This window comes from Gekko japonicus, unplaced genomic scaffold, assembly GCF_001447785.1.
Source record: "Gekko japonicus isolate JY-2015 unplaced genomic scaffold, Gekko_japonicus_V1.1 scaffold855, whole genome shotgun sequence".
Classification (NCBI taxonomy): Eukaryota; Metazoa; Chordata; class Lepidosauria; order Squamata; family Gekkonidae; genus Gekko; species Gekko japonicus.
Genome location: NW_015168073.1, coordinates 422,538 through 438,551, shown reverse-complemented (window position 1 = coordinate 438,551; position 16,014 = coordinate 422,538). Strand labels below are relative to the sequence as shown.

Below are 16,014 nucleotides of genomic sequence, written 5' to 3'. Positions count from 1 at the left end.
GGCGAGCGGCCGGCGGGGGACGGAGGGGGCGGCCGCCTCTGGCCGTAAACAAAAGGCCGGAGATCCTCTCCTGGCCTGGCGGCTGCGCCCGCTTCCGAGGCTGCCTCTCTCTCCGAAAAGGCACCTTTACGCATCCGGAGCAGCCGCCCCCAGCAGAGAGTTGGGGCTTTTTTGGGGGGGGGGGCGGAGGGTGTGTGTGTGTGTGTCTTTTTAGGAATATAATGCGGTGCGGCGGCTGGGAGGTTTCTGTTCGATCGCGTTGCGGGACCACGTTTGAGCGGGAGGGGTGGGGGAGTCCCTCTCTTGGTGCGTCTTCACGACCTTTGGGACACGCGTTGTCCCAGACACGCCCGGGTGGGCGAAAAGAGCCAGCGTCCAGGAGCACCTGAAAGACTAACAAAATCTGCGGCTGGCTGGGGACGAGCTTTCCTGAGTCACTGCCTGCGCTCCCTCTAAGCCGTGGAGTCTTGTGAGCAAAAATCCTGCTTTGTGAGCTCCTGGCATTAAAGTTGTGAGCGAGCGATTTGGCTACTGGATAGATTAGTTTGCTCTGGAGCCCATCCTTCCTGAGCGAAGACCAAAATGGGTGAGCCAAAGGCTCAAAAACTGCGAGGTAGCTCACACTGACTCAGCTTAGAGGGAACACTGGTCACTGCTCCCTTCTTCAGTAGAAAAGAACCAGAGTCCAGGAGCCGCTGAAAGACTAACAAAATCTGTGGCAGGGGAGGAACTTTCCTGGGCCCCTGCTCCTTTCTTCAGTAGAGAAGACTCAGCATCCAGGAGCCCCTGAAAGACTAACAGAATCTGTGGCAGGCTATGGGCTTTCTTGAGTCACTTGCTCATGTCTTCAGTAGGAATGAGCAAGAGTCCAGGAGCACCAGAATTGTGTGAGCTTTCGTGAGTCACTTGTTCAGTAGGAAAGAGCCAGAGTCCAGGAGCACCTGAAAGACTAACAAAATCTGTGGCAGGGGAGGAACTTTCCTGAGTCACTGCCTCCCTTCTTCAGTAGAGAACAGCAAGAGTCCAGGAGCACCTGAAAGACTAACCAAAACTGTGGCAGCACCCGAAAGACTAACAGAATTGTGTGAGCTTTCGTGAGACACTGCTCACTTGTTCAGTAGAAAAGAGCAAGAGTCCAGGCACACCTGAAAGACTAGCAAAATTTGTGGTGGGGAGGAGCCTTCCTGAGTCACTGCTTCTTCAGGTGGTTTCGTTTCCCAGAGATCATGTGGGTAGAGAAGGGGTGAGTTCGATAGAACAGCTTTCCCGGTTAGATCTTTCAATTGTCACCCATAACCCTTAACTGTCCCATTCTTCTGTGGTTGTCATTTTGTCGTTCTACTCTTCAGCTTTTTATCAAATTATGAATGACATAATTCAAAACCCAAGCTCAAACAAGGTAAATTTATATTGTCTGGATGGCTTGATAAATTTTTTTTTTGTACTACTGTAGTTTGCTATAACGTTATGGATTCTAAATCTAATAACTGGACTGAATGGAAGACTTCCCAAAATACCTTTGCCTTGGGTTGCAGGACTGAGTCCACAAACTGCTAGAAATGCCATTGGTGCAATGGAAACAGTTCCCGGAAATACTGCATGTTTTCTCAAAACAAGTTGCATTAACTGGCTTTTTGCCACTCTGGAATTGGTGGTACCTGCTAGAATTAATACACGACAGCCCTTCTTTTCTTAGGCCGGTTTGTTGTCCTTTTTTTGCTGTCTTTTGCACTGTGATTTCCAGGTGGGATCAGTAACAGGTAGAAAGATTAATCCAGGCAGGAACTTCACAGGAAGAGCTTTTCCCAAGCAAGATGTTGATATGATTCCATCATAACTGTTTTGCTGTGTTTCAAACAGTTCAAAATTCTACCGTCTCTTACGTTGCTGTAGCAGCAGTAGTTCTAACTTTTTCAACATCCCTGTTTTATTGCTTTTAATTCCCTTACTCTTGCATTTATTTGGCACGCTTAGGTTACATAGGCTCTGTTTTTTAAAATAATATAAATCAGGCCAGTTTGGTGTAGTGGTTAAGTGCACGGACTCTAATCTGAGAGAACCGAGTTTGATTCCCCACTCCTCCACTTGCAGCTGCTAGATGACCTTGGGCAAGCCATAGTTCTGTCAAAGGTGTTTTCTCAAGGACAGTTCTGGAAAGAGGTCTCTCAGCCCCACCTACCTCACAAGGGTGTCTGTTGTGAGGAGGGGAAGGGAAAGGAGTTTGTAAGGTGCTCTGAGACTCCGGGTGAAGGGCAGGGTATAAATCCAGTCTCTTCTTCTTCTGTTTTTTCCCAAGCGCAAGTCTCTGGTTGCCAAACCCCTCTCAGAGATGTATTGTAAACTTCCATCTAAGAATAGATATTTTTTAATGCAGCTGAAGTTTGCCCAAGCACATGATGAATAGATTTTTTTAATGCAGCTGAAGTTTGCCCAAGGTATGTGGAAGTATTAGTAAATTTTAGGTTTAAGCAAACAAAGCCTACAGAACAGGAAGCTTAATGCTTTATTAAATGCTAAGGAAGCTGTCCATTGTGCAGAACATTTTTGTGTGTGCATCTTGCATGAGGATTCTCAGTCCCAAAGTGAGGGTTACATAGTCTGGGAATTCTCCAGAAGATGTCTCCAGGCACTCTTCATCCAAAGGATAAATATATGGCTGCTTTTAAGGTGAACAGCATTACTGTCATTATTAAATAAAACAGATGTGTTGTCTTTTTTACACCTGCTGAGACTTCCCATTGGTTCTTCATTATTAAAACTTTCAGCACAAGCTTAATGATGGGGTATAGGGCCTTTGCCCTGACCTGAATAGGCCAGGACACCCCGATCTCATCAAATCTCGGAAGCTAAGCAGAGTCAGCTCTGGTCAGTATTTGGATGGGGGGAGTCCTAGGAATACCAGGGTCATGATGTGCAGGCAGGCAATGGCAAACCACCTCTGGACACTTCTTGCCGTGAAAACCCTATGGAGCCTCCATACGTCGCCTGCGACTTGATAAAACTTTACATACATACATACATACATACATACATACATACATAGGGGCTTTTGGACTCTGTTGTTCTGGAAAACCCCGGAGTTACTAGGAATTTATACAGGATTCTTCTGTAAGAAGATCAATAATGGTAGAGTTTTGTAAAAGACAAGACCCCCCCCAGTTTACAGCCCCAGAAAATTATTGGTTTTGTACTTAGTTACATACCCATTTCCTGTGGGGTGATGACCTAGTATCCCACATAAGAGAAACCATGTTGGATCAGGCAGCCAATGGCCCATCCAGTCCAACACTCTGTGTCACACAGTGGCCAAAACCCAGGTGCCATCAGGAGGTCCACCAGCGGGACCAGAACTCCAGAAGCTTCCCACTCTTGCCCCCCAAGCATCAAGAATACAGAGCATCACTGCCCCATACATAAGAACATAAGAGAAGCCATGTTGGATCAGGCCAGTGGCCCATTCAGTCCAACACTCTGTCACCAGGTGCCATCAGGACGTCCACCAGCAGGGCCAGAACTCCAGAACCCCCCCCTGTTGTCCCCTAAGCACCAAGAATACAAAGCATCACTGCCCCATACAGAGTGTTCCACCTATACCTTGTGGCTAATACCGCTGATGGACCTCTGCTCCATATGTTTATCCAATCCCCTCTTGAAGCTGTCTGTGCTTGTAGCTGCCACCACTTCCTGCAGCAGTCAATTCCACCTGTGAATTACTCTTCGTGGAAAGACCTCTACCCTGGAAAGCCGCTGCCTGTCCAAGTAGACAGTACTGAGCTTGATGGTTTGATGCTCTGATTCAATATAAGGCAGCTTCAAGTAGTATTGAAATATACTTGGTTTAATTTCCTCTATGAGTTCTAGCACAGATTTGTCCTATTTCACTGGCACAAACGAAGTGCTCCATCTTCCAGCTTTTGTAGAAAAGTAATTAATTCACTATTCGGATGTATCCAGGCCCTTCTCCCTGTTTGTTAAGCCATTACTACAACAAACTGCAATGCAGCATGTAAACCGTTGGGAATAAGGGGGTGCTTTTTAATTTTATTTATCTTTAATATAGTTAAGCCTTAGTGATTTGAATGTTGGGTGCACTGCTGTTGAAAAACAGGTCCTCTGAATTCCAGCTTGGAGAGCACCTTTATTCAGCAGGTAACAAAGGGAAAGCAAACTTTTCTTGTTGAGCAGACTACACCCAGGGGACTTTTGCATTGCCTTCCAATAATGGTTTGCCATTCCAAAGATGCTGGTCTGGTACCTCCTGCGTATGAGATTGTACCACTTTGGAACGCATGCCGAGATTGCTTATCTGAGAGAGCAAACCTAAGCAGAGTTTCGTTCTGTAGTCTTTGTGCATCTAATTAAGTTCTTCCAACCTCAGTCTTTCCTGGCTTTCTATCTCACAAAAACTGAGCCGTCCCCTCTGGTACCAGTTCTCTGTAAATACACTAAAAGATGCTAAAGAACTGTCCAGTCAAAACGGACTGTGGTTGCAGTTTACCCCTCTTTCTGATTTTTTTGTTTTGTTTGCCTTGCAGGAAGTCAAACCTTCAGCAGAGGACTTGGGTGATAAGAAAGAAGGAGACTACATTAAACTCAAAGTCATTGGGCAGGTGAGCTCTTCTGATCAGTCACATGGGGGCGCAGTCTCGCAAGCGCATAGGAATTTACAACATTTATACCCCACTTTTCTGCCCTTACAAGAGCTGTCAAAGTGGCAAACAGTTTAAAACACACATGATACGTTATAAACCATTAAAAAAAACCCCATCCCAAACAGTTTCTCGTTAAAGCAATTCTTTTTCAGAGTTAAAAAACAGAGCTAAAACACATATAAAATAAACATACAAAACCCGCCAAGCAGGGCCGACCCTGGCACGTTATTGGAAGGGTGACCTCCAAGGAATACCAGGGCTCGGGATGCAGAGGCAGGGCTATCAAGCCACCTCTCTAAAACATCCAAACCCCACTAGGGATCGCCAGAAGTCACCGTGACTTCCAGGCATGCAAGCACACATACACAACACATACACACACAGATACAAAAAAATAAACATACAAAACATAAATCTCTGGTTAGGAAGGAGGGACCATTCCGGGAATGCCAAACAGACAAAAATATCTTCACCCACTGGCAAAAGACCGCAACAGAAGGGGACGAATGAGTCTCCCTGGGGAGAGAGTTCCAGAGCTTTGTGGCCATGACCGAGAAGGTCTTCTCCCGAGTTGCCCACCTAATCTCAGGAAGTGGGAGCGCCTGAGGCATGGCCTCCGAAAATGACCGTAATGGTTGGGCAGGTTTGGTGTAGTGGTTAAGTGCGCGGACTCTAATCTGGGAGAACCGGGTTTGATTCCCCACCCCTCCACTTGCACCTGGCTGGATGACCTTGGGCAAGCCATAGTCCTGGCACAGCTGTTCTTGAAAAAGAGCAGTTTCTGTCAGAGCTCTCTCAGCCCCGCCTACCTCACAGGGTGTCTGTTGTGGGGAGGGGAAGGGAAAGGAGTTTGTAAGCCGCTCTGAGACACCTTTGGGTAGTGAAGGGCGGGGTATAAGTCCAATCTCTGCTCTCTCTGCTCTCAGGTTCATAAGGGAGTAGGCAGTCCTTCCGATAGGTTGGTCCAAAACCATAAAGGAAGGTCAAAACCAGCACCTTGAGCTGTGCCCAGAAACAAATTGGAGACCAGTAGCTGGGCCAAGGCTGGAGTGATACGGTCCCTACGACCCACTCCGGTCAGCATCCCGGCTGCAGCGTTCTGTACCAATTGCAGCTTCCGAACACTCTTCAAGGGCAGTCCCATGTAGAATGCATTGCGGTCGTCTAATCCAGATGTAACCCGGGCCTGCCCCACAACGCCCAGATCTTTTCTGCCCAGGAAAGGCTGTAGCTGGCCAGCCAGTCCAAGCTGGTAAAAGGCACTCCTGGCCACAGCTGCCACCTGCTTATCCAGCAGTAGGCCTGGGTCCAAGAGCAACCCCAGACAAGAGCCACGTTTGCGCAGATGACATCTGAAAACAGCGTTCACACAGAGCATCGGCGTATCTACCAATAAATCAATGTGTATATAGCAAGGGTGGATGCAGGCTCCTGGCTGCTGTCGGAGATGTCCCATCTTGCATATCCTCATTTAAATGGGAGAAAGGAATGAATCTCTTACAGCAGTTGCTTTTATTCCATCCAGAACTGGCATGTTATGACCAGGTGCCAGCCCTTGGGGAAAGGGAGAGTACCCCTGGCTTCACCAGGGCCCCTTGATAGCCTCTCATTTCCCGGAGGAAGCGACAGCAGGACGCAACACTGTCATGGTCTTTTTTTGTGCAAGAGAATATGAGGCCATCCGGAGCATCCCGGTGTCACTCTCTTTTGGTAATGGGAGATTGCCCCAGAGGCCTTAGTGCATTGCAGGAACCATTGAGATGACGTGGGAATGGAAAGGACATGATTTCTGGAAACAGAGGCGAGAGGAGCCTCGAGTGGATTCCTGGTAGTGTGGTGGGTCATAGAAACAAATCTATGTACTTTATTTATAATCCAGCTTTTCAACCTCAGTGGGGGGACCCAAAGGCTTACATCATTCACCTCTCCCTTGTTTTATCCTCACAACAACCCCACAAGGTAGGTTAGGCTGAGAGTGTGTAACTGCCCCAAGGTTACCCAGCAAGCTTCCATGGCCCATTTGGGATTTGAACCTGGATTTCCCGGATCCTAGTCCAGCACCTTAACCCCTACACCACACTGACACATTAAGCTGCCTTAGATTGGATCAGACCATTGGTCCGTCAGGGTCAGGATAGTTTACTCAAGATGGGTAGCTGTGTTAGTCTGTCCATAGCAGTAGAAAAGAGCAAGAGTCCAGTAGCACCGTAAAGCCTAACAACATTCGTGGCAGGGGATGAGCTTTCCTGAGTCACTGCTCACTTCTTCAGATACAGCTAGAACGTGAGTCCATCTGTCCTATATATTGGAAAGTGGAGTCATTTCAGATGCCAAATGACATTAGCAGGCAAATGACAGTAGCAGGTATGAATGTATTAGGTGTGACATCCAGAGAGGTAGTAGGCATGGAGAAATCAGCATTGGTAATGAGACAGGAAACTTAGGTCTTGATTCAGTCCAGGTGGATGCATTGTCTTGAGCTTTGCTCTCTAGGGTCTCAAGTGGGTGGTCTTGCACATGACCTCCTACCTGATCCTCTAAAGTGGAGAATTGAACCTCAGACCTCCTGCTTGCCAAGCAGCTACTGTATCACGGTGCCGCATCCCCTCTCACTCTGTTGCAGTCCTTTTAGCTCCACTGGCCCTGATGGGGCCGAAAGCACTGTGAGAGAGTTATGCTTCACACCCTCTAGCAGAACCACACTGGGGAATGTGGAAGGAAGAGAGCAGTCTAGAAGACAGCCTATATGCAAGGTCATGCAAAAACTGGCTCTGATTGCATCCCGTACACGCCCTGCCTTGCTCTCATCTGTTGTGAGGTGTCCTCCCCAAATTCACAGATCTGAATGTAGGTGAAATGCAGAAATCAATGCTTAGTACGTTACAGGGCTTGTTCTTCTTTTCCTACTTCTGTGGTAATAGATAAAGCAACCAATAACATTGCTTAAGTCTTCTAATTTTTTGGCTTCAAATAGGTGACAGGCCATAGTTCAGTCAGGAGTGCATGTGTTTTGCACGCAGGATGTCCCAAATTAAATCCTTGCCATCTTGGCTTAACTTTTTCTTGGATTGCAGGCATGGGTAAGACCTCTGCCCTAGACACTAGATAGCTGCTGGCATTCAGAGTAGACAGGACTGTTCCGGGTGGACCAAGTAGTATAAATTAATGTAATGCAGCTTTGTTTGGACAGCCCAACACCATTTGTGTATGAACATGTTGATACTGATTTTGTCTTTGGGGGATATGTTTGTATCTGTCATAAATTGTTGGTACAAGGGTTTTATTTTTAATAACCAGAATTGGTGAGCGTGTGGCAGATTTCAATCATGATGGAAATCGGGGAGGGGCCACGGCTCAGCGGTAGAGCATCTGCTTGGCGCGCAGAAGGTCCCAGGTTCAATCCCCGGCACCTCCACTTAGAAGGATCAGGTGGTAGGTGACGTGAAAGTCCTCCGCCTGAGACCCTGGAGAGCTGCGGCCAGTCTGAGTAGACAGTACTTTAAGGCAGCTTTGTGTGTTCAAAGATACGTATACAGTGCAAACGTCTGAAAATTAAAGCAGAAACTTCAACAAAGCAAAGAGAATATAATCCGGTTTAAAAGAGAGTGACAACTAATTTGACTTGATTGGTGTCAAATCAACCTTCACATCAACTGCTGTGGTACTGCAAGGAGAAGAGAGTCGGGGAAATAAAGGGCATGGTCATAAGTCTGTGTAATCTTCCATTGTGAAACAGCTCTTTCAGATACGGAACAAGTGACCTAATCATATGGTAATATATTTTGTATTTCCTTTGTAGGACAGCAGCGAAATCCACTTCAAGGTGAAAATGACAACGCATCTAAAAAAACTTAAAGAATCGTACTGTCAGAGACAGGTTTGTGACATTGTGGAAGCTTCGACCTCCCTTGCACGAGTTCTTTTTTTTTCTTCTGCAGAAGCCAAAGGGACTGCAGTGGGATAAATAGAACAACACAGTACATCAGGTTAATAGAATTCGAAGATGCTGTGGGATGTGCCACTGGCCGGGATGAATTTAGCTATTATGATATCACGGAATCTTCAAATGAGATCTTCCTCATTACTGAGGAAGCGAAATTTCCAGTGATAGATTTTTGCAAACTATCCAGCTTCCTCTGAGATAGTTCCAGAGGGTAGCCCTGCTGTTGTGCAGGAGAAGAGCAAGATTCTAATCTGGTAGCATTTTAAGAGACCAACAAGATTTTGGGGGTGTGAGCTTCCAAAAATCAAACCTTCCTTCGTCAGAAATCTGATGACGAGAGCATTGTCTCTTGAACGCTCATGCCCCCAAAACTTTATTGGTCTCTAAGGTGCTACCGGATTTCAATCTAGCAGTTGAGCTTCTGTAAAGAGAAGTTAAAGTTCCTCTTGGTTGAAATCAAAGTGTCCCATAGTCCTTATGGACAGAAAGAACTTGTCCTTATGGACAGAAAGAACTTTTAGGAAGATGGAGGACTAGAAAGCTGAGGAGGTTGCGTACCAGGAAGTAGAACGCATAAGGGGTGGGGCTTAGAAGGGGCAAAATTGGCAGTGGAATCTAAAGGAAAGTTGAGGGGGAGTTACGAAGAGAAGAGGGACTAAGGGCTTGTTTCTCTAGAAGAGAACAGGCAGTAAAGCCGTCAGAACTAGAGAACTGTAGGCCAAGAATGCTGGTATAGATGTAGTAGGGTTATAGGATCTAGATTAGGGGGGGTGCATTTGGCTTAAACCGATCCAAGTGGATACCTAAAAAATACCCTATTGGTATTTTGGGAGTATAGTGTAATCCGAATACCGATAAGCGATCTGTATTTGGCTGCCGATATAGCTGAGCCCCGCAAAAGCCAGTTTTATTCGGCTTTTATTCGGGTTCACCCTTCCCCAGCCGCCCTGCCTCTTCCACTGGTGAGTTTCACTCCCTGCTCACTGGCTGGAGGAGGGAAGGGAAGGGAAGGCATTTAAACCTGCCTTCTCACTGTCTATTTCCTTCCCCGGCCCCTCCCTCCATGGGAGGCTGGGGAAGGAAAGGGAAGACATTTAAATATGCCTTCTCTCTCCCTCTCTTTTTCCCTCCCTGGCCTCCCCATGGCAGTGGGGAGGCTGGGGAAGGACAGAAAGGGAAGGAAGGAGGGGGGGGGAGTGGTGGGGGGAGGGGGAGGCATTTAAACATGCCTTTTTTTGGGTACAAAACCCGATTGGTCTGGAGAAACATAATTCTCAATTATAGTACTCAGTCTAGACGCAAGGACAGCAGTGAAGATTTTTGCATCTTGGTTCAATAATGCTATTGGTCGATAGGAATCTAGTCGGTTTGTTTGTTTACCAGGCTTTAAAACCACTGTAATTCTTGCGTCTTCCCATGAGTGGTGCTTATTTATCTCTCATTATTTGGTTAAATAATTTCGTCATAAATGGGAGTAATAGGATTCTGAATTGTCTGTAAAATTATTACCTACTGCTTTAATCCAATCTCAGCTATACCTATTGCCCAGTTACTTATGCATCTTGACTCTAACTAGCCCATCCTGGCAACTAACCCCTTCCACATATACGTAAGGTGTGCTGAAGTCTGTTTCAGTGTTATCCGAATAAGTGTGCAGGCACACAAAAGCTTATTCCCAGAATTAAACTTTGTTGGTCTTCAAGATGCCACCGGACTCGAACTTTTGTTCTGTGGCTTCAGACCGACATGGCTGTCCACCTGGATGTACTGTCAAAAAAGTGGCTTCTTAGTTTTATCTGTTTATAGCCCGCCTTTCTTGCTGAGAATCAAGGTGTGTTATGCACTGCAAGACAATATAATCAAATGGCAGGAGACATCCAGCACACGATGCAGGAGGACTAGGAATGCAGGAGGACTAGGAGCACAAAAATTAGAAACAGTGCAAAAATAAAAAAGCATCAGACATGATATGTCATAAACAATGCAAAAAGTGGAGTTGCAAAAATAGAAAAGAATGCAGTAAGATGACAAATACCATGAACAGCGGGGATAGACTGCTGGTAAAGACATGCACACGAAATATTTGCTTCTGCCCCCTCAGGTATAAAAGAGGCATTCTGCATATAAATTTTACAGTGAAATAAGATTATATAGTAGAGAGTTCTATATAGATAACTTTTTTTAGTCTTGTATGTCTCGGTGAATTATTGTGTGTGTGGTTTATTTTTTTTAGGGAGTTCCAATGAATTCACTCAGGTTCCTCTTTGAGGGTCAGAGAATTACTGATAATCATACTCCAAAAGAGGTAAGTTTTCAAATTAATAGTTCCAAGTGGCATCTAAAACTTCCAGATATAGGATGGGAATGTTGGACAGTTTTTACACTTTCCCATGTTTCAGATGCAACTTCTGTGTGGTTTGGAAGGACGCTGCTCAGGTGATACAGGTTTGGCTCCAGCAGTAGGTTTCTGCTAGTGGCCATGGAAGGCCGTTTCCACTGATTCCTCCTCCAGCTGCTGCCCTCCAGTTTTCTGTGGAGCAGCATTTTGGGGGGAGTTGAGGGGCTTCAGTGGAGAAGCAAGAACGTCATGTTCCTCTGATGAAAGCCCGTGGTGCCTGTGTGTGTGTGTGTTTGTTTGTTTCTGTGTGTGTGTGTGTGTAAAGTGCAGTCAAGGTATAACTAACTGATTGATGGTGACTCCAGCAAGGGGCTTTCAAGGCAAGTGAGAAACAGAGGTGGTTTGCCATTGCCTTCCTCTGCAGAGTCTTCCAACCCTGCATAGCTTCTGAGAGCTGGTGAGAGCGGGCTATGCTCTAGAGCAGGGAAGTTGAACTCATTTGTTATGAGGGCCAGATCTGACATAAATGAGACCTTGCTGGGCCGGGCCACATGTGTCATAAAATGTAATGCCAGGTAGCAGAGATATAAACTTTATAAAGGACACAAACACACTAAAAGATTTTTTAAACTTTAAATAAAACATGCTTAAAACACTAGCACTCTCGCAATATTTTGTCTATTTAACAGTCTCTGATAACTGACACCTCTTGCTCTGAGTTATTGCAGCAGCAGAACTGGAAAAGGAAGCAGGAAACAGCCAGGGCCTTGTGGGCTGGATTGCAGCCCTCTGAGGGCCTGATCTGGCCCCCGGTCCGCATTGTTGACACCCCTGCTCTAGAGCCCTCGTGCCACGAAACCTCCTTGCATTGGGGAAAATTACCGCTGCATCTAAGCCAAAGTCATCCTTGCTATGTAGAGCAAATTGTGTGTGGATAGATAGGAAGAGAGTTTTGAATTTAGATGGTTGTTCCTGAGAAGGCCCAGAATGTCCAAGCGCCCTTGCTGTATTCCTAACAGGTACAATGAAATACAAACTGGGAACATGGTGGGTAACTCTAGAGTAAACAGTGCAACACCATGTAACAACAATGTATTCTGTATTGAAATCATTCTAACAAGTAACACACAAAACCATATGTTGTGCTTTACAAGTACTATTGCAGTCTCAGCTGTGCCTGTTTAAAGATATATACATCGATAATTTCTATTGACATGAACGATTCTCAGACACTTAGCATAGAATAACTTCAACAGGATATCACAATTTTAACAACCATATTATGTTTGAAAAGCTTTCTTTTTTATTTTATTTTATTTATTTATTATAGTTATACCCCGCCCATCCTGCGAGCAGGCTCAGGGCGGCTAACAAAGCGGTAGTCTTCTCGGTGAAGAAATCATTCGAACAGTTCTTTCCAGTAGTAAACCCAAAAGTGTTTATATACTGCTTATAGCAATCCAAAACTGCTTCATAGCACTATAAGCAGTAAATAAATACTTTTGGATTGCTGTAAGTAGTGGAAAGAACTGTTCTAATGATTTCTTCACAATGAAGACTACAAAAAAGAAAGCTTTTCAAATATGAAGGCCTCGGCCTCTCGGCCCTGTTGTTAGCCGTCCAGGGGAACTGGTTGGCCACCATGTGAGACAGGATGTTGGACGAGATAGACCACTGGTCTGATCCAGCAGGTCTCTTCTTATGTTCTTAGGAAGGCCTCGATCTCTATGCCCTGTTGTTGGCCCTCCAGAGGAACTGGTTGGCCACTGTGTGAGACAGAATGCTGGACTAGATGGACCACCTGTCTGATCCAGCAGGGCTCTTCTTATAAACTGGAGATGCCCGGGATTGTAATTGGGACCTCCTGCATGCTGAGCAGAGGCTCTACCACTGAGCCACAACCCCTCCCCTTTTGTTTAACTGTTCTCTATATATGTATTTTAAAAGTTTTATTGCAGTGTTTTTGCTTATCTGCTGTCTTGGGAACTTTGGGTGGAAAGGTGGCATTAAGAACATTTTAAATAAGTTAATGAACTGACAACCTGGGCATCAGAAAGACCTGCTTTACTTTCAATCAATCGAGACCACAGTCTCTGAAGGAAGATCCAAGGATACTACCATTTTTATAAAGCTAGGTGTTGTGGTATTGAAGATATGCAGAGATGTTGTTAAAAAAACCCCAAAACCGTTCAGCAAGAGGTGACAGATAGTACTGACAGTGGATGCAGGGAGATCTGGCCTAGATCCGGCCTTTTCTGTCCTGCTGTTAATACAAGCATGTTGAAGCTATCTTACATTTATTAACTCTTAGTATATGCATGAAGACACAGAGCTGAATCGTGACTTCCTGTAGAGCACAGTGAGTTTAAGAACTGCATTCCTGTAGATAGATCAAGATAGATCATGTTAATCTGGCTGTAGCCGTAGGAAAGAGCAAGAGTGCAGTAGCACTTTAGACTAACAAAATCTGCGTCAGGGTAGGAGCTTTTGTGAAGTATCTGAAGAAGTGAGCAGTGACTCACGAAAGCTCCTACCCTTCCTCAAATTTTGTTAATCTTTAAAGTGCTCCTGGACTCTTGCTCCTTTCTACTGCATTCCTGTGTAAAGAACAAATCAGGAATAAAAATATCCTCTTATTAAGGTTAAGTATCATACGTATACCAGTGCCTGACCTCGAAGGCCCAACTTGTCAAATCTTGAAAGCTAAGCAGGGTTGGCCCTGGTTAGTCCTTGGATGAGAGACCACTAAGGAAGGGTCTCTCCACGGGGGCAGACACTGGCAAACCACTCCTGTGCATCTCTGGTCTTGAAGACTCTACAGGGTTGCCATACGTCAGCTGTGACCTGATGGCACTTTCTACCACCACCACAGGGCAATGTCAGATCATGGGACTGTATCTCCTGAGCAAGGAATGGGCAAGTCTTCTCTAAAGGATGCCACCCTGCGTCTCCCCAGAATTGCCCACTTGCCTGTGCCAGTCTTAGCCCTAGGAAAATCTTGGGGAACAGATAAGCAAGTAATTGTCTTGGCGACTGTTCTTGCTTGTGCTTTGAGATACAGAGGAAGATGGAAAACCCATATTTTGATATAAAATTTATGTGGTGTTACAAATGTGTGGTTAACTTCAGTTTTACAATATATAAAGAGTATCTGTTAAATGGTGTTGTTGCATACATTATGTTCTTATGAAATTGCTGAGCGGTCAGGTTAGAACGGATAAAAGGAAGTACTTCTTCACCGAAAGAGTGATTAACACATGGAATTCACTGCCACAGGAGGTGGTGGCGGCTACAAGCATGAACGGCTTCAAAAGGGAATTAGATAGGCATATGGAGCAGAGGTCCATCAGTGGCTATTAGCCACAAGGTATAGATAGGGACTCTGGGGCAAGTGATGCTCTGTCTTCTTGGTGCTTGGGGGGGCCAACAGTGGGAGGGCTTCTAATGTCCTGGCCCCACTGGTGGACCTCCTGATGGCACCTGGTATTTTTGGCCACTGTGTGACAGAGTGTTGGACTGGATGGGCCTTTGGCCTGATCCAACATTGGCATCTCTTATGTTCTTATACCGTTTTCCAGAGTAGTAAAAATATCTGAAGAAACATATTTAACGCAAATATTCTCCCCTGGGTGGTAGTTGAGCTTCATATAGTTATGATTCGACATTTTTACCCGTTATAAATATATAATGTACAGGATATGAAGTTGGTTTATACGGTAATGACTTGAGTCAGTTCACCAGACAACTAGCATTTATTTTATATAACTCGTTTGTTACTCATAGTGTACTTTTCTGCTAGCTTAATGGCCTATAGCCACACAGGAGAGAACCAAATGAACTGCTGTGAATTCAGAAAACTGAACTTTAAAAAAAACACCAAAACCCAAATGTGTTTCCTCTTTCACAGCTCGGGATGGAAGAAGAAGACGTGATTGAGGTTTATCAGGAACAGACGGGAGGCCATTCAACAATTTAGGCTGTTTGCTTCCTCTCCCCCCTCCCCTTTTTTCCCTTTGATCCTTTTTTATTTTTAAATAATAGTTCTTTTTGTAATGTGGCATATAACACTGAATTGAAAGCGACCCCCCCCCCCACTCCCCGAACCGGGGTTTTATTTCCCAAGTGTCTGTTCTGAATCCTCGTACTCATCACCCACCTCTCATTTGTCTCCGTAGTGCTGAACTCTTGTGATCCTGCTGCAGTTGTACTTCCCCTGTTTTCCCCCGTCTCCTCTTTAGAAATACACCCACCCACACAAGCGTTTGTGTGTTTTCAAGCACGTTAACAGATCGGCTCGATGCGCAGAAGGGTACCTAATCACTTCCGCATTTGCCCCAAAGTTTTGATGCGACTTCTATTCGTGGATTTTAAGTCACAAAGGAGATGGAAGTTCTTCTGAAATCTACACAAGGAGGAAAGAACGTGTCCTCAGATTCAGAACTGTTTTCTGTAGCTTTTGCCGATAGCCTAGAACAGAGAAGTATCCCAAATGTTGACGGGGAAATGTAGGGCTTTCTCCCCCCCCCCCTTTCTGGTAATATAAATTCAAGATGCTTTTGTCGGAAACAACGTGAAAGAGTCTGCTGATTTTGCATCCACAGAAGAGCCTACGAGAGGTCGAATTTATAGCAGTTAATATGTCACTTTTATGGGATAAGAATTGATAATGATTTGTATGTTACAATTTTTGGCCCGGGATGTGGGTTTTTAATGGCTGCTGACTGTACCAGCTTCTCATAAATAAAACAAATATGTAAAGAGCTGCATTTTCTTTTGGCTTAACTGAAGTTGAGGGACGATTTGACAAAACCACAGGGGAAAAAATATTAAGGAGCGTTGGTTTCATATACTGACCAGAGCTACTTAATGTATAAAAATGGGGTTTGATTAGTCTTACAGTCTGGCACCGTCCTTGATGTTTGCTATGAAATTTTAAAATAGCAATCTCAGTTCATCTTTAAACTCTCTGTTGTATTTTGTACTTGCAGTGCGTGCCTCCAGAATTCTGAAATTTCATGCTAACATAATGTTGAAAAATAAAGTAAGTTGTAAGACATGGAAATACCAAGGAATCGGTTGAC

The 16,014-nt window shown here is 45.1% G+C and overlaps 1 protein-coding gene across 1 annotated transcript in view; it reads left to right on the top strand.

Annotated features, from left to right (window-relative positions):
• The window catches only part of SUMO1 (small ubiquitin-like modifier 1), a 19,851-nt gene extending 4,157 nt beyond the window's left edge, over positions 1 to 15,694 (top strand). Inside the window, exons 2-5 of the mRNA XM_015414629.1 lie at positions 4,536 to 4,610; positions 8,452 to 8,529; positions 10,829 to 10,900; positions 14,841 to 15,694. Coding sequence (XP_015270115.1) covers positions 4,536 to 4,610; positions 8,452 to 8,529; positions 10,829 to 10,900; positions 14,841 to 14,909 — 294 coding nt within the window. The 3' untranslated portion in view covers positions 14,910 to 15,694. The remainder of the gene's footprint in view (positions 1 to 4,535; positions 4,611 to 8,451; positions 8,530 to 10,828; positions 10,901 to 14,840) is intronic.
• The last annotated feature ends 320 nt before the right edge of the window (positions 15,695 to 16,014 follow it).